The 19,437-nt window shown below is 42.7% G+C and overlaps 1 protein-coding gene across 2 annotated transcripts in view; it reads left to right on the top strand.

The window, feature by feature from the left end:
* SLC8A3 (solute carrier family 8 member A3) overlaps positions 1–19,437 on the top strand; it is a 426,307-nt gene that overhangs the window by 324,526 nt on the left and 82,344 nt on the right. The window contains exon 3 of one of the 2 annotated variants that reach the window (XM_068254069.1): positions 15,720–15,823. The exons of the other annotated variant lie outside the window; for it this stretch is intronic. Within the exon in view, the coding sequence (XP_068110170.1) occupies positions 15,720–15,823 (104 nt within the window). The remainder of the gene's footprint in view (positions 1–15,719; positions 15,824–19,437) is intronic. 2 annotated transcript variants of the gene reach the window in all.

Here is a 19,437-nt window from a genome sequence, read left to right as displayed (position 1 = left end):
CACAGAGGGTGTGTCTCTGTGACAGGAAATTAGGTGAATCTCTGGGGTATGTATTATCACAACACTGCATCAGTTGGGCACTGGGATAAGCCACTATTAGTAAAATATCAGCCTACCCAATTCCGATCCTAACCTTAGGTGGGTCTTATAACCTGAATATATACCGCATCCATATGCTGCTCACATCTGCCCCTTGCTCTGGTCCTGCTGCTGTACACACACTCCTTTTCTCCTTCATCTCCAGCTGCTGATATACACTGCGGCCATCTGCCGCTATACATGCTCTGGTCCCCATACTTCCTGGTGGGCTCCGTGTTAGTGGTTTCCTCTTACTGGTGGCTCAAGTGCACAAGGGACACACATGATGTGCGGCACACGTGCTGGTGGGGTCAGGTAATAAATGGGAACCACAAATCAGGAAGTACGGAGCCCACCAGGAAGTATACGGACTGGAGCCTGTATAGCGGCAGGAAGCCACAGAAAATATAGCAGCAGCTGAAGACAGAGAAAAAAGAGAAGCTTGTGTTCAGCAGCAGGAGTGGAGCAAGGGGGAGAGGAGTGCGGTGGCTGGATCAGGTGAAAGCTTGCACTGAAGTGGTAGTGTAGTGTTGTTTAGCTGGCTGAGCATCAGGGTCTAGTGTAGTGTAGTGCAGTGCAACTGGTGGGAGCAGCAGGGGTTAGGGCCCGTTCACACTGCACGCGTTTCCAGCCGCGTTTTGGAAACGCGTGCAGGAGGCCGACACGCACGACATCAGACATTGCATAGAGTGCAATGTCTGATGTTCACACTGCATGCGTTCCGGACCTGTGCGGTCCGGGAACGCATGCTGCATGCAGATTTTGACAAAACGCGTGGCTGTCCCATTCACTTTTCAGTGATGGGATCAGCCACGCAACGCACACAAACGCGGATGGCCATGCGTTCGTACGCGTTGCGGTCCGCACGCGTTCCGCACGCATGGCCATCCGCATTTGTGATCTGTACGGGTGTAGTGTAATTGGTCAGTGTAGCTTAGATAAGGTAGCTTAGAGACAGTTTGGGTGTAAAAAGTCCACAAGATGCCTCTGCTTTATAAACGCACGTGGTTTACTATATATTTTCTCCCTTATTTTTGTTCTCTAAACCTAGGTGCGTTTTATTGTTCGGAACATCTTATAATCCGAAATATATAGTCCCGTTTCCAGTCTGATTTACAGCTGAAAGGGAGGCTTAGCCAACATAAATCCTGCAAACCCCAACTGGGTAGCTAAACCACATATTTAATGCACCATTTGCTGTCCATCTGAAAGAAGCATTAAGGTGGGCATATATCATATAGATGACTGCCAGATTCAACCATCAGATTGCTGTAATCGAATTGGATCAGAGAGGGATCTATTACTGCCACATACTGTACACAGATTTTCAATAAATTATAACATGAAATCTATTGAAAATTTGTGGAGCTGCCACCCCATTTCAGGTCCCCTGGTCTCCCCCATCTAAAATGTGAATCCCCCAGGCCATGCAGAGTGTTGGCAGCAGAGCTTAAGCTCATCTGTCTGCTGACACACTCTTCCTGTGTATTTTCTCCATCACCACCAGGGGTGTCTGTACCCCATGACCAGACGACATGTACATGATCACGTTACATACATGGGTCTCGGAGTACTTGTGGCAATATAGAGAGGACCCCAAACACAGGATGAGTTGAGCCGGTGAATAGATGAGCTTAAAGGAGTCATCAGGGAAAAATTAATAAATGCTCCCAGCATGTCCCTCGCCGCAGCTCTCCCCACGACCGTTCGCCACAGCTCGCTCCCGGTCCCCGGCGATGACGTCAGGCCGACCTCCAGGTCTGCCTGTACAGCGCCTGCGTGAGCGGCGCCGTCAATTACTGCCACGTGGGCCGGAGCGGACTGCGCAGGCGCAGTAGTTGGAGACCTGGAGGTCGGCCTGACGTCATCGCCGGGGACCGGGAGCGAGCTGCGGCGAACGGCTGCGGGGAGGGCTGCGGCAAGGGACATGCTGGGAGCTTGGGGCTGGAGGAAGCCCCCGGTAAGTAGCACTTATTTTATTTATTTTTCCCTGATGACTCCTTTAACGATACAAGTCAGAAGATGGAAAGGATTCTGAGTGCTCCGGCTGGAGAGGTGAGGGCTCCACTGCAGTTATATGCTGCATGGGGCGGGGCTTACTGTTAGCTTGCAAAAGGGGGAGAGAGAGCACGGGTGGGTAGCCCTGCCGCCAGCCCGAATACGTGTTGTTTGGTCCATAAGATGCACAGACTCCACACACACAAACTCTTTTTTTTCTCTTTTTTTTGGGGTAGTGGAAGGGGGGGGGGGTCTCTGGAGTAAAAAATGCAGTAATTGAAATGATTCATTCCTGAATTTGACTGGTCCAATTCCAAGCTGCAGAACTTTGCATTAACTTGACATTATTGGCTTCTTCTCGACCATCTCTACTAAAGATGTGCCGCTAACTGTGCAAATTAACTGATACTGATGTGTTATAGATTCAAGGGAACTTCTAATATCTCTAACTCGTCCAAGTAATGTGACAACTCAACAGAACTGCAAAGGAATAAATCTACAGACACACAACACAAGGACCTAGAGAAAAGTTGTATTTCTTTTTACCATTTTTAACCAGTCAAAACATTCCATTCAAAGCCTGACTGCACATTTTATATTCCCATTCAAAACCATGATATAGGAAAGAGAAACAGACTTAAAATGATAACCATATTTAACACAATCATAGACTCTGTTAACCTCCGTGGCGTTATGATTATTTCCACGTTTAGGGTCTAAAATCTGCAATTTTTTTCACAAGCTTTTAGACTCTACAAACAAGAAAAAAAAAATACATACCACTGAGAGATCTACAGTCAGCAGCTCCTGCATATAACTCACTCAGGCACGGGATTGCCGCTCTGTGCTGCGGATTTCTGTCCCGAGCCTGACTCGGGATTACCGCTAAGAGGTTAAGGCCAGTTCACAGTGCACTAATCAGTGTAAAAATTGATCCGTCAAACAGATCAGCTTTTTTTTTTTTCTTAATTAACCATCAGTTTTCCATCTGTGACCCAGCAGTCAATGCGATGCATCCATCGATCTGGAAAAATCATGGCCCAAAAAGCTTGAGCTCCTCTCTGCCCACTCCACCTGCTTGAATAGAGCAATGTGAACGGATCCTATTCACAAACGTTAGGATTCGGTCCATTTAGTTCCTTTAAACAGTTTTTAATGCCAGTGTGATCCGGCCCTTAAAGTTTACTAGAGATGAACTAAATTAAAAGATTTATACATACTTGTATTATTATTATAATTGATTTATATAGCTACATTGTCATTCATATATGACAGAATTGCCTCTTATTTATGTGTTCATATGGTATAGTCCTGTACAAATTTTGGTAATCTTAGGATGAGAACAAAGTACCAAAACCTAACCTGATAACAGTCTTTACTAATAGAGTACATCAGTCAGTACTCACACTTTTTGAGACTACTGCAGAGAAATTAGAGAACACATGTTGGCAGCTACAGGTCAAGATACATTTCTGTTTAATTATAAAACAGGTTGCAAAGGTGCCCATACATCTAGCGATTTTGCAGTCCAATCAACCACCCGATTTGGATAAAAATACATGTCTCAACAAGCATGACCGATCAACGATTTGATTGATTTTTGGCTGAAAGTGGTCAAATGTATTCAAGCATGCTGGAAAATCTGTGACTTTTGGGCAGTTGGGTGCGCAGCAGTAACGGGGTTTGATATGGTGACGACAGACGGACCTGGCTGCTGTCCCGCCCAAGTGTAAAATGTACCCCACCCCCCAGGGGCTTGTGTGCAGTGTAAATTCTCACCTGTCCAGCTGCCACAGCCCCAGGCCTCCTCTGCTGTCAGCCCTGATCAGATTCAGTCAGAGAGAGATCTGGGTGATGTATGGGGACTTTAAGGATTTGGGACTTTGTGCTAGATGTAGATCAAATTTTATCTTTTGTTAGTGGCTTATCTGCAAGATTTGTTTTGTTTCTCCTTTTAATACATTTTCTTGGAAATTTAACATACAAAATGGTCACTACACCCATTTATGATTTACATTGCAAGTTAGCTGCTATCTTGAAGAAACCAGTTATTTATGCCAGCGTGCCACCAACACTGTTTTGGATAAGCAGTGTAATCTGTCATCTGCATGTGCAATCACGTCTTGACAAAGCACAGATGCCAGGTTACTATGGTGCTGAAGTATTTCTGTCTCCTGGCAAGCAGCCGTACAGCTGCGTGAGTTGCTGGATCCTAAACAAACACCACACTATAACAATGCTCGTGTAGGCAACACCGTGACAGGCAGCTGACCCTCTCCAGGGATCTTTCTCCATTAGCAACTCTAAAAATAGCTTTCAAGGACTTGGCAACAGGTACCATAGAATTATGGTCAGGAAATAGTTAGTAAATGCCTTCAATCTGTTTATGGTCTTCCAGATGATATATGTTGTCAATTAGAGGACAGTTAATTTTCAGTAAAGTGGTTTATAGCTTGGCTGTTGTCATCAAGGTGACTTGTATCCTTGTCTGGAAGCCCAGATGGGTGGCTCTGTCACTCCCTAAATTATTCAATATAAGACATCTGCCAGGGCCATCAGTGGCCTTCCTTTTCAAGACAGATAATCATAACTTTCCATAGATTTGTTATTGTATATTCTAAATAAAAACCGTAGAACTGTTGTGCTCATCAGTCTATCACCACGCTCTTGATGTTGGGCATAGAATCTCATCATGGTTTGCAAATCAGATTTTATTAAATATTACATAAGATTGGAGAAAAGAAAAGTATAACCTGAGAAGGAAGGAAAGGGGGCAAACTTCCAAGGAAGGGAAGACAAAAGGAAGGCAGAGAACACTTAAAAAGCAAGTGTAGAGGTGTGTAAGATATCGAATTAAATAAATCTACCCTTATTATAAATAGTATGGCTGATTTTTTTTTTTTTTTTTATCGGAATATAAATCGTAAAGCTTTGTTTATCTGTTCTGTACATTGAATCATTGAATCATACGTTGAGTAATCATTGAGGCATCAAATGGGGTTTCAGGTCTCTACCTCAAGGAGCTCATTATATCCAGTAAGCCAACTTGATGCTGTAGGGCTTATGTTTGTACCCCAGTACTCTACAATTAGTTTCTTACCCACCAAGGTGGAAAACATTAAGAGGTCCATAGATAACTTGGTACTGGGTTGCGAACCCTGTCCAAAGATCACCTTCACTTCATTGATACAAACGTCTAGGCCTGTATTTATCCTGAGAAGAACCACAACATGTTTCCAAATTTGCTGGATTAGGGGGCAGGACCACCACATGTGGGAATAATAATTTAGAGTCAGTCGAGAGCATCTCCAGCAGATGGAGGGGACAGAACTGTATAATTTATTAATATTATTTGCAGTAGATTACCATTACTTTATATTGCATGAACTGAAGTAATGTATTTTTAGGCAACCAGACATTCTCTATAAAGCTTGACCAGTTTTTATAATCCAGGGAAATTTTCAATTAGTTTTCTCATTTTCTCTTGCAGAAGAGACCTGTATAGAAGTGACAGGCACAGGGACCTGTTTTCATTAAGGCCTAGTTTCCACTTGTGCTTGGACATCGCGTACAATTTGCGTACAATGCTTTGTATAGGCAATGCGAATTTTTGCGTTACTTGCCCGAAAATTCACATTAGATCCATGGTTACAGGAAGTTGTCAGCAGTCTTGACTAAGCTGTTACTAGGCAGATTGTGTTATATTTAACTAATGCGAATTTTCACGTACGGAAATCCGCATAAAAACTTGTAAATATTTGCATGTGAATTTTCACCAATCAGAAAAATCTTATCCGATTTTTTTGCAGGCGAAAATGTCACGCTATATTGGAAACGTAGCCTAAGTATAACAAAAAAGTTATATTCTGACGTCTTGAACAATAAAGTTTAGTTGTAGACAGGTAGGAAATGTACAAACTCGTTTAAAATGTGGGGAAATAGCCATCTTACCCCCTATAACTGCTAATGAGTCACAATAGGGAGAGTACAGGGACCAAAGTGGTCAGCAGGTCATTTGCTAAAGCTAGCAGGTCCTTGTAATGACCCCTAATACACAACTGCTCGGACATTCAAAGTCTGAACTGAACTAAGACCGATCTCAACATCCAAGGAAGTTTACTGTGACATGGCTGTTGCATTTTCCTACACCTAGTCCCCAAGTCCACTGCCCCTCAGTATATCTCTTGAGAGGGTTTAGACGGTAGAACATTTGTAGTTTAAAAAGGTAAGTTTCCTAATCAGCGCACAGTTACAATAATACTACAATAACTGTGCAATATCAATTTAAATATTCAACTTCATCTATGAAACTCCAGTGGATCATACAGGTGAAACCCATAAAATTAGAACATTGTGCAAAAGTTATTTCAGTAATTCATCTTCAAAGGTGAAACTTATATATGGAATAGGAACTCTTTTCAGGTGTTTTGGATTAATTAGCTGACTAGAATCGGACACTTTGAGCCTAGAATACAGGACATTGTCACAATATTCGAATGGTCAGAGATTTTGATTTTGGGGTTCTCATAAGCTGTAAACCATAATCATAAAAATTATAACATGGTGGCGTAGTGGTTAGCTCTCTCGCCTTGCAGCGCTGGGTCCCTGGTTCGAATCCCAGCCAGGGCACTAACTGCAAAGAGTTTGTATGTTCTCTCCGTGTCTGCGTGGGTTTCCTCCGGGCACTCCGGTTTCCTCCCACATTCCAAAAACATACGGATAAGTTAATTGGCTTCCCCTAAAAATTGGCCCTAGACTACAGTACTTACACTACATAATATAGACATATGGCAATGGTAGGGATTAGATTGTGAGCTCCTTTGAGGGACAGTTAGTGACAAGATATAGATATGTATATACATTGTACAGCGCTGCGTAATATGTCGGCGCTATATAAATACTAAATAATAATAATAAACAAATAAAGGCTTGAAATATCTCGCTTTTACCGCTTGCTGCACAGCCATACAACTTAGCACAAAATGAATCTTCTCTCCTTTTCTGCCCACCAACAGAGCTTTCTGTTGGTGGGACCTGATCGCTGCTGCAGGCTTTTTTTTTTAATTAATTTAATTGTCTTTTTTTAAAATAAATTTTTATTTTTGTCAAAGTTTTCCCTCCTCCCCAAGGTCCAATCAGAGGGATCAACCTATGAGAGGGGATTGCGTAGTGAGCAGCTCCAGGGGACAGCCAAGTGGCAGGGCTGTCCCCAGTACAGCACTGCAGTAGATCACAGCGCTGTAAAGCAGAAAAAAATGGCGGTTTTACCCTCAATCAACCTGCCAGCAATGATCACCGCTGGCAGGTTGTTTACGGAGCGGAGCTCCATCTCTCAAGTGAGAATGCATCCTTGCTAATCTGCAGCTAAAGGACTTGATGCCAGTCAGTGTTAGGCGGTACTGTAGCTGCCATTCTCCCACTGCCAGTTGGCGTTAGGTGGTTGGGAGGGGGTTAAACAATACCAGTTGCCTGGCAGCCTGCTGATCTATTTGGCTGCCGTAGTGTCTGAATCACACACCTGAAACAAGCATGCAGCTAATTTTGTCAGATCTGTAAGGCCTAGCGCACACCAGAGCGGTTCGTCTGCAGTTTGCGATCCGCTTGCAGGTGCGGATCTGCTAGGGTAATGTATTTCAATGGGCTGGTGCACACCAGAGCGGGAGGTGTTTTGCAGAAACGCATACTCCCGGGCTGCTGCAGATTTTGGATTGCGGATGCGTTTCTGCCTCAATGTTAAGTATAGGAAAACCGCAAACCGCTCTGAAAAACGGCACTTCAGAGCGGTTTGCCAGGCGTTTTTTGTTACAGTAGCTGTTTAGTAACAGCTTTACTGTAACAATACATGAAATCTACTATACCAAAACCGCTACACAAAACCGCAAAACGCTAGCTGAAACGCTGCAGAAAAATAAGAAAAAGCGTTTCAAAATCTGCTAGCGTTTTGCGGATCTGCTAGCGGTTTTTGGTGTGCACCAGGCCAAAATGTCAGAAACGCCTGATCTGCTGCATGCTTGTTCAGAAGGATCAGTAGGACAGTCAGGAAACTGGTATTGCTTGAAAGAAAATAAATATGGCAGACTCAGCTGTCCTTTAAACAAAGTCATGATTTTTTTTTTAGCTTGAAGTGAATGCATTGTACAAGCTTCACTGGTAGCTCCAAGGTACATTGTTTGATACTGATCAAGGACAATATGTTCATGGAGATTGTATGCTGTTTAAGGGCTCGTTCACACTAAGGGCGTTTTTGCCCTTTTTTTTTTTTTCAAGTTCAGTCGATTTTCAAAATAACCCTAAAAACGCTTGTGCAATGATTCCCTACAGGGGGTTCACATCTGAGCGGTTCGTTTCCAATCTCCTCAGCAAAGCGGTGCCTGTACCTTTTTTGAGACGATTCCGCCTCAATGGATGGTATAGGAAAAACGCAAAACGCTCACAAAATCATTTTGTGCAGCGATTGCGTTCGCGTTTTTAAGCATAATTACATTGTATTTATTATTTTCCGGGTCAAAGAGTTCACTTCCTGACAGGGAGTGAATTGAAAACGCTCTGGAAAAGCGCTCAGAAAAGCGCTTTTAACAAAAACACCCCGCCCACCCAAGTGCTGGGAATTGTAATAAAAAATTGCGTAAAAAAAAAAAGGTCAATGCGATCGGAACGCAATGTGAACAAGGCCTAAGTGCTTGCATGGGTTTCCTCTAGGTTCCCCACCATACTTCCACAATCCCATCAAAATTAGACGTGTTGATAGGGATATTGGCACATAAACTGCTTGAGGTGCTGCATAATGCGTTGGTGCAATAAAAATACTGATAAAATATTAGTGATAAATTTAGAAAATAGAAATTTGTATTTTGTCTGATTACTAGTGCTGAATGGAAAATTTGCCCAATAGGCTATCTGCTCTTACCTAAAAAGATAAATTGGCTGCTGTCAAACCAAACATGCTAACAACTGATTGCTTACTGCAGCTGTGTTAATTATCTGTCAGCTACCTTATGGGGAATTAGTAGGGAATGTACAGACATCAAGGAGTTCTGAGGTAAGTGACCCATACCAAATGATATGTGGCAAACCATTTCATAAAGTGGAACAAACTTTAGTGATCAAGAAACTGTGAAGGTCATTGGGACTATACAGTAGTGGATGTTTTGTTTATCTCCTAACACACAAATGGAAGTTGTGACATTAGTGATCACCTCACCTGTAAATCATGGAATAAATTCACAAAACCTACTGTTCTGAAGCCCATTTCATCAATCACCAAGACCAAGCACAGATCAGGGAACCCCACAAATCAACCTCCTGCTGGAAGAGTCCATAGCTTAGAGTCATGTGACTGTCCCTTCAAAGGTGCCACGTTGCTCCTTGTTGCTCTTCAAACTTCTCACTGTCCAGTAGTGTTCTATTTATCTCTTATACTTTTCTTCCTATAGCTTGGAATCGGGAAGTATCAGAGCTAAATTGAAAAAAACAACCCTTCCTACTGTCCGGTGCTGAAATGTTGCTGAATGAGGCTGTTCGGGTTGCAAACCACATGGTGCTGAAATAGAACATCAACACCACTGTCCAGATGCTGCGTACTCTCTAGGCTACACCTCCCTCCTATAGGAAAATAAGTGAGGTTGGAGTAGTTGTTCCCCTTACCACAAAAACCCACTCTGCATCCAAGAGACATCATAATTCCTCCTCCTCCCCTCTCTGCTGTGGAACATACCTTCTTCTCTGCGCACATCTTTCCTCCTCCTTCACTCCTTGTGGCGGCACATTTCTCCTCCTGCCCTCCTTGTGGCAGCACCTATCAGTGTCTGGGATTTGTAAATAAGACCTGAAAGAGCAATAATGTACAGATGTTGAACTGCAACCATACTCGTTTCCTTCACGTAACGCAGCCGGAAATGGCTGTATACTGTAATGTCACAACCAGCTTATTAAACACAAGTATTTACCACTTGTCCGAATGTGGAATGAATCGCTTTTGTTTTCATTTTCACAAGATACGGGTTGAGCAAGTCTCTCAAGCTTGATTTGCAATAGTTAATTATTACTGTGGCCATTGCTGTATTGATGAGGACACCTTAATGAATGTTGTCAATAATGTAATCTAATTTGATGATCTCCCAGCCAATGGCTTTCCCATTCATTAGAAGGAAAAACAATTATTTCTAAACACCTCATAATCTGTTATTATCTTTGCCTTTTCACAACAATTGGTTGTGTCATTTTAATTCATTTTGTGCAGTTACATTTTATTTTGCCCTGTTAGGGCCCGTTTCCACTATAGCGTTGCGAAATCGCCGGCGAATCACCGCAGGCAAATCGCATGCGGGTGCGATTCCGCATGCGTTTTTTGCCGCGATTTTGCATGCGATTTCGCATAGGTAAGGCTGTATGCGATTTTAACCATGTCACTGCCTGTGTGAATTAACATGGGTACCTATGCGAAATCGCGACAAAAAACGCATGGGGAAAACGCATGCGATTTCCCTATTAAATACATTGCGTGCGATTCGCCTGCATTCCACACGCAGGCGAATTCTGAGGGCCCTACCCTGCAGATTTTTTCTGCACAGAAAAACGTGCGGGGAAACGCACAAGTGGAAACAGTCCCATCCCCTTGTACTGACTGTGCGAGCCCGCATGCGGATTCGCGATAGTGGAAACGGGCCCTTACATTAACACAGTGAATGCAGTATGTTACGTTTGCTAATGCTACCATTGTTGAATGACTAATAAATTAAGTTAGGTATTTCTGCAGATATTGAAGTCATTCTTTACAGTAGAAGAGTGGTAAGAGTTGTAATACAGTTAAATAGTTCTGATCATGGCTGTGGAGTCGAAGTTGGAGTCGGAGTCGTGGAGTCCGAGTCGGGGCAATTTAAGGCACCCGGAGTCGGAGTTGGAGTCGTTGATTTCATAAACTGAGGAGTCGGAGTCAGGAGTCGGATGATTTTGGTACAAAATCCACAGCCCTGTTAAGTATAAGACTAAGGAGTCGGAGTCTGAGCCATTTTGGGTACCCGGAGTCGGAGTCGTGGTTTCATAAACTGAGGAGTTGGAGTCGGAAGATGTTTGTACCGACTCCACAGCCCTGGTTCTGATAATGTGAAATAAAGAATCCTCACTAATAAAGTAAATATTGAGTGATATGCAAGGTGGTATATGGTTAGTAAGCTGCAGGGCATTTATGAAAATGACTTCTATACAGATTGTATTGTAGCCTAACAGCAAATCACCCTTTGGAAAACCTTACACTTTGAGGGTGTTTTTTTCACATGAAATGTGCGTTTGCAGTGCAATGCCCCGCCTCATTGCACAGCAACGCACAAATTACCTAACATATAACTCTGAGGTAAGGCAGAGTGTGCCATCAGTCGTATGCATAGCGCCACACCCCTCACCCAGTGACATACTCCCTTCTGGACAGGAAGTACATCACTAAGATTCCCAAATTTCCCCTTTCCCATTGTTCCGCCAACATTTTCTGCACCACAGCAACACTTTAAAATTCCCTGCATCGCCCATTGAATTGCATTACTTCCGCCGCCGCTGAAGTCGGCCGGTAACGCGCTGCTGACTTTGGGGCGGCTTGGTGGTGGATCAGGCACTTTCGCTGTGACACGGTAAGTGTGCTAGACCGCATTGCCTTGCCTTGCGTTACCCTGCAATAAACAGGGTAATGCAATACAGGTTTACAATGCAAGTGTAAAAGGGGCATGAAGGGTACATCAGGGACATGGAGGTCATGCCAGTAGAAATTTGCATTTCATTACATCATTACAATATTTCTCATTTTACTGCTATGAAGAATGAAGGCTGTAGTTAAAACCCTGATGAAGAGAATGTTCTCTTCATACAAGATTTACTTCACCTTTTAGGAATTTAAGACTTGCTTGCCTGAGTATTCAAAGACAACATAAGGCAGCTTCAAACTGGATACAGTTTTTGTGTTGTAGAAGACATTTTGTCACTGGTACAAGCAACTTCCTTAAGGTGGCCATACATCAGGCGACATGGCGGCGATTGACCATCTGATCCGATTATTATAATCAGATAAAAATCGGTGCTGCCAAGTGCATGCCCGACTGACAATGCAACCAAATTTGGGGCGATAATGGTCACATATATATCAGTTAGACATGCTGCAAGATGTCGGGCTGTCAAGGTCAGTCTGGTGCATGTCGGCAACAGCGAGCGATATCAGGACGAGCAATGCATGTGATGAAACCCCCCGCGTTATAAATGTGTATGCAATGTGTGCATTTATACATTACCTGTCCTATGTCCCAGTGTCCATCAGTCTTCTGAATCACAGCTCTTTTGTTTGCCCCATACACGCCGCAAGAGTGACATCACACACCAGCGGTGTATATGAGGCTATGGAAGAGCGGCGCCTTCAGAAGAGGGATGAACACCGCGATACGGGACAGGTAATGTATAAATGTACACATTACATACATTAGGGGAACAGCGGTGAGGCGATGCTGAAATTGATCGGAAATCAGCCTGCAGTGTATGGGGCAGTTGACAAATCTCTGTCTCTCTAATCAGAGATTTGTCTCTTGGTCGATTCTGTCCATCATCACTAGATATTTGGCCATCTTTAGTTGAAATAAAATGAAAAAAGAAATACCAAGACAAAACACAGATAATCAACGTATTTATGGTTAACAATCTAGCCAGATCACATTTATAATACTGAAGTAAATTGTTTAAGTTGCCTGAATGATAGTGTGTGTTTTAGTAAAGGTGTTCAGAACTGATGATACTCATTTGAGAAGCGCATGCTATCGATCTGAGGAAGCAGTCGCCGCACAACAAAACATGTTGTCTGTCCTGTGCTATACTTTTTTTTTCTTCATTAAACTCTGAACTTCAAACAGTGTTGTTTTTGAAGTTAAGAACACCACTTGCCTTCCTTTAAACTGTTTTTAGATGTTTATTTTTTTTAAATAATATTTTGGAAGCCTATAAATTGTTGTTGTACAATTAGTACAACCTAGTTAGGGAGTCGAAAATAGTTTTTTATGATCATTTAATTGTAAATCATCTGAATCTGAAAGAGGCTGCTAGTGATGCTCTGTAGATAGGCATCATTGCTAGCTGTCTCACCATGTATAATGTATAAAGTAAAAACTTCAGTGTTAATGTACTATGATAAGTAAGTAATTCTTTTGTTTTACACACAAATGACAATCCTAGAAGACATGCAGTGCAGCTGCTATCCACAGCTATTGTTCATCCCTATGACTGTGGAGGACAGGTGAATATGCACCCTGCATCCCAGCACTGACTCCTGTGCTCTGACAGTCCCTAGCTGCCGCCTGCTAGGTCGGATGCACATAAGTACCTTGTTGTGCCTCATGAGACAAAGGAATGGATTAATTAAACGCTTGCATTCTCCTTCTTTCCCCATGTTTCACAACAACGCAGAGCTATGAATTACGATGGTAAGACTGCACTTCCTATTGTTATAGTTAGTAAAAAAAAAAAAAGTATTATCTTGTTTGCTTGTTTTTTTAATGTGGATATACTTAAAATGAAGGGGCATTGAAATAAATCAGCATTACTGCTCTTTAACCAAAGGCCACAATTCACTAAAATCATACTAGTGATTAATAAGGCATGTGAAATGAATCACCACACATCAATCAGTATTTTAAGTGTTAATTCACTAAAGAAGCTTGCCTTATTAAAGCGGTATTGACAGATTATCCGTCCATACAAAACATGCTGTGAACAGTATAAACGTGCATACACATCAATATTCTCCTGCACTGTATACTAGACCCTTGCTAGACACATTTTGGCAAGTTACAGGCAAAAAAGTTATAAAAATTAATTTTATCACTTTTTGCACAGAAATCCTTGGGAAATTGAACGCCAGAGAGGTTAACATGTAGTGATAAGTTTTCATAGTCCCCTTAACCACCTTACGACCACTTAACTCCTCCTTAACAGAGCTCCTCTAGGCCCACCTAACGCCGATTGTCGTCAAGTCCTGGGGGAGGAGATCAGAGGGGATCGCCCATCCCCGCTTGAGTGATGGAGCTCTGCTCTGTCAAAAGCGTGCCAATGGCGATTGCCGCTAGCAGACTGTTAGACGGCAAAATTTCTTTACATTGTACAGCGCTGCGATCTATGGCAACGCTGTACTGGGGACAGCCCTGTCACTTGCTTTCCCTGAGAAAAGTTATGCGTGCTCAAACACCAAGTTTAACCCTAGCAAGTCTGGCTTTGCAAATCTGGCCTAATTGGCTATTCATGAGGCAATGCTCATGCAAATATGCATTTGCTTTCGCATGCCAAACTATGCAGGGTCAAAAAAACAATACTGCAGAGCGGTCGCCCTGCGGGAATTAGTTCATGCTACATTAGCACTATCCAGGAGCGCCACGGGGAGGCTTCCCAATGCCCCCTGGTGTTTGAGCACGCATACATTTTCTCATGGAAAGCATTTTTTGTAAATAAATATTTTATTTACAAGTTGTAAAAATATCACCTAGGAGAAAACTCCTAGGTGAAAAAGTGAATTGCATATGGGCCCCTGTCTTTAACTTTAGAATTCTGATCTTATTTTAAGGATTAAAACTTTAACTTTAGAAATCAATCCTTAAAGGGACACTTAAGTCATCCCAAAAAAATGAGTTTTACTCACCTGGGGCTTCCAATAGCCAACTGCAGCTGTCCGGTGCCCATGCCGTCTCCCTCCAATCCTCCTGTCTCCACCGGCAGCCACTTCCGGTTTCGGCAACAGGAGCCGACAGGCTGAGAACGCGAGTGATTCTTTGCATTCCCGGCCACAATAGCGCCCCGTATGCTGCTATAGCATATATCATATACCATATAGCAGCATATGGGGCTCTATTGGGGCCGGGAAAGCGAAGAATCACTCGCATTCCCAGCCTGTCGGCTCCTGACGCCGAAACCGGAAGTGGCTGCCGGCGGGGTCAGGAGGATCGGAGGGAGACGACGTGAGCACCGGACAGCTGCAGGGGGTTATTGGAAGCCCCAGGTGAGTAAAACTAATTTTTTGGGTTGATTTAAGTGATCCTTTAAATTAAGTACAGGGTGCTTATTTTAAAGTTTGCCTGAGGTAAATTGCTTAGTGAATACTAAATGTTTTATCACCATAGTGATAACAGTATTAACAGCACAGAATTGTTATAAAAGACAGATGAGCTTAGTGAATTGAGGCCAATTCCTTATATTGTGGTTGGAAAAATAAATATTTTAATGACTAGAACGGAAGTGGAACTAGAGCAGGGACCAACATGCAGTCTGAGGTAAAAATTCAGGGCTACTCAAAAGGATCATAAAACTGTGTCACACTTTGAAGTAAAAAACGATTATAAAAACTTGTTAAAACAACAACAACTATAAGGTACTGTTCTCAAGTGCTTCTGGGACATTTACAGTAAATGAGTGTCTAGGAATACATTCCCATTAAACAAGGCAACGCTCTTCGTTATACATACGCCACAAAGACATATAAAAGATCTGCTTCTAGAGAGCGCTCTTCTAATATCTAATTTCTGTCTGATACATTGATTCTTGTTTGGGGATTTACACACCTAAATGCAGTATCTTGAATCCTGTGATGTTCTGTAACGCTGTACACTATTGTCTCTATTGTGTTCCTACAGGAAAACCATAAGGGTAAAAATAATAGATGAGGAGGAATACGAAAGGCAAGAAAGTTTCTACATTGCCCTGGGTGAACCGAAATGGATGAAACGCGGGATATCAGGTGTGAGCCTGTTACTACAACCCCTCCCCCTCTTCAAAATTAAACCAATAACATTTTTTTCCATTTTTCATACCCCTTTTCCTTTAAACATCCTTTTTATTGTTTCTTAAACAGTCGCATCTTCCCTCCTGTGTATTCCCGCTCTCTCCATTTTTCGGTCATCTACACTTGGTTCCTTCTCGCTTCCTTTTGCAGTTTTTTTTTTTTTTATTTAATCCAATTAATTTATGCAGATCCATTCCTATCCATCCTGGCTGTAACAATTTATTGCTCAATATATCATATCAATGAGATAATATGGTGCATGGCTTATGTACTTTGTGTAGTTAGTTACTTTGCCTGCTCTCTAATGTGTTGCCATGATAGACAGTGACCTCTGTGAATCAGATCTAGCTTTCTTTGTATGTCAGAAAAAAATATTAATTTATGGTATAATATAGATCTATAAAGGGTGATTCTAGAGCCTTTTCTACTTGCTTAAAGGACACTTGAAGTAGTAAGAATGTGGCAGTGGTCTCACTGCAGCAATCGCTGGTGATTTGCAGAAAATGCAAATGTGGTGCATTTAGCGTTTTCCCGCAATTTTAAAGTGATCGCAGTTCAAATGTTAATCGCAGAGATGTCCAGTAAAAATACAAGTGGTTTCCATCAAACGGGGGGTATTTGAAAAAAATGTTGTGATCAATTGTGCTTGGGCATCGTGAGTTGTTAAGGATGCAACAGCATGGATCCTTAATGCCCCCCGAGCAGGATCGGTTGATGGCCTCTGTACACACACAATGATCGTCACCTGAAATGGTCGTTAGCATCCGGTTATCCTATGGGTATACGTACCTTTTACTTTATTCCCAATCGGTGTGCAGTTGTGTTGCTTGATTCTTCACTAGGGAGTTTATTCTGTCCTGGTGCAGTTTACAGAAGTGAATACAAAAGTATTTGGTAGTATCTGGCGAATTTCTAAAGGTGGTCCACCCCTACTTGCACTAGATTTTTTTTAAACTATCATTTCGGGCAGCGGAATTTTAGTTTGTGTGCATAGCTTGTGAGCGTCATACATGCAAAAGCTGCGCCTAGAAATTTGAGTGCAGGGTAAAGCCAAAAGTCCAGTCGGTGTTAATTACCATTCCCCCTCCAGGCCGCCTTGGACTTAGGAAAAATACGCAATTCATCTGGCAGCTATTGCTGGTGGCTGAATTACACTGTTTTTAAAGTAATTTGGGCTCCATATTTTGACGGCACACAGATTATTGCGTGAGCACCGCTATAGCCATAATTCACATTATGGCCTAAGGCGGCGCAAGGTGCGCCTACATTAACAGAGCTGTTATGTCTCAGGCAGCCTAAGCAGATTATAATCACATGTGACACTACTCTGGTTGTGCCATAAGCTTATGCAAGCATGCAGGATCTTTTATTTCATCAAGCATGACTTGGTTGAGGCTGGAACTGGGCTTGGCAAGCACAGGTCTAAATACATCAATACAAAACAAGACCACAGCAATTTCAACAAAACAGATTAACAAAAGGATCGCCTACATTTTACAAAGTGCATCTAAGTTCTATCAAAATCCAGCAGAATGATCAGTGGGGAAGAAGGTTGGGGGGGGGGGGGGGGGTAGTGCGTGAAGAGAGTTCAGAGAGTTGACGGCTGAGGGGAAGAAGCTGTTCCTATGCCTTGCAGTCCTGGTGCCGATGGACCGAAATCTCTGACCTTTCAGGGAGCCGACTGAAGAAGCAGAAGCCTGGAGATGAGAGATCGTTGGCGATCCTCAAAGCTCTGGTGCACAGTCTGGGGTTGTAGAGGAGGTCCAGAGAGGGGAGTGGTTTCCCAATGATCCTCTCTGCTGTTCTGATTACCCTCTGTAGTTTGTGTCTGTCACTGGTGGACGAGCCAGCGAACTAGACCAGGATGGAGGAGAAGAGGACAGATTAGATTGTGGCGGTGTAGAAACCTGTCAGCAGTTTCTGGGTAATACCAAACTTCTTCAGTTGGTGGAGGAAGAATAGCCTCTGCTGGGCTTTCCCTGGGTGGAGGGGGTGTTAGTTTAGCAAGTCATGTCATTGGAGTTGTTAGTGCCCAAGATGTGTGCACAGGAAACTCTCAATTTCCATGCCATCGATGCAGATGGGAGGTGGGGGGAGGCATGCTTCCTCAAATTGACGAACAACTCCACGTTTTTTGCGATGTTGAGGACCAGGCTGTTCTCCCTACACCAGCAACAAATTCTATCCACCTGATGGCGGTACTCCTGCTCATCATTATTGGTGATGAAGCCAACTATGGTGGTGTCATCAGCGAACTTGATTACTTTGACAGAGTTTGCTGTGGATCTGCAATTTAGGAGAATAGGAATGGAGACAGTACACATCCTTGAGGTGCCCCCGTGTTGGTGGTCCTTGGTTGTGAGTAGATAGCACTAAAGGTGAGTACACACATCAGATAAATGTCTTTGGAAACTGAAAGATAACAGACAAATTTTACCCCCTTCCATATAGTATGAGAGCATACTCTACACAGTCTATTCTATTAAGCTGAACTCCCCATCAGAAAAAATCTTTGCAAGATGCTGTGCAAAAAGATGCTGTACACATTCAAAAGATCAGTATCTGCAAAATATCTGTTCCTGCAAAAGATTCGTTCCTGCAAAATGCATTCATAGTCTATGATATCTGCAGATCCTCATACACACCTTGTTTAACAGATATTCATCTGCAGATCAGATCCTCCAGGATGGATCTGCAGATAATTGTCAGATCTGCAGACGAATGTCTGTTTAACAAGGTCTGTATGAGGTTCTGCAGATATCATAGACTATAAATGCATTTTGCAGGAACAGATCTTTTGCAGATACTGATCTTTTGAATGTGTACAGCATCTTTTTGCACAGCATCTTGCAAAGATTTTATCTGATGGGGAGTTCAGCTCAATAGAATAGACTGTGTAGAGTATGCTTTCATACTACATGGAAGGGGTTAAATTGATCTGTGATCTTTCCGTTTCCAAAGACATTTATCTGATGTGTGTACCCACCTTTAGCTTGATGGCCTTGGATCTGTTATTAGGGAAGTCTATGATCCACCGAGCTAGGGTAGGGTAGGGACTTCCAGCGGGGCAAGGTTCTCCTAAAGTATTTGGGGGTTGATGGTGTTAAACGCTGAGCTAAAGTCTTGGCAGAGCACTTTCAGATTTACAGTGGGTTGCAAAAGTATTCGGCCCCCTTGAAGTTTTCCACATTTTGTCACATTACTGTCACAAACATGCATCAATTTTATTGGAATTCCATGTGAAAGACCAATACAAAGTGGTGTACATGTGAGAAGTGGAACAAAAATCATACATTATTCCAAACATTTTTTACAAATGAATAACTGCAAAGTGGGGTGTGCGTAATTATTCGGCCCCCTGAGTCAATACTTTGTAGAACCACCTTTTGCTGCAATTACAGCTGCCATTCTTTTAGGGTATGTCTCTACCAGCTTTGCACATCTAGAGACTGAAATCCTTTCCCATTCTTCTTTGCAAAACAGCTCCAGCTCAGTCAGATTAGATGGACAGTATTTGTGAACAGCAGTTTTCAGATCTTGCCACAGGTTCTCGATTGGATTTAGATCTG

Source organism: Hyperolius riggenbachi, chromosome 9, assembly GCF_040937935.1.
Source record: "Hyperolius riggenbachi isolate aHypRig1 chromosome 9, aHypRig1.pri, whole genome shotgun sequence".
Lineage (NCBI taxonomy): Eukaryota > Metazoa > Chordata > Amphibia > Anura > Hyperoliidae > Hyperolius > Hyperolius riggenbachi.
The sequence above is the reverse complement of the archived record's forward strand: the minus strand, read 5'-3'. Positions and strand labels throughout refer to the sequence as shown.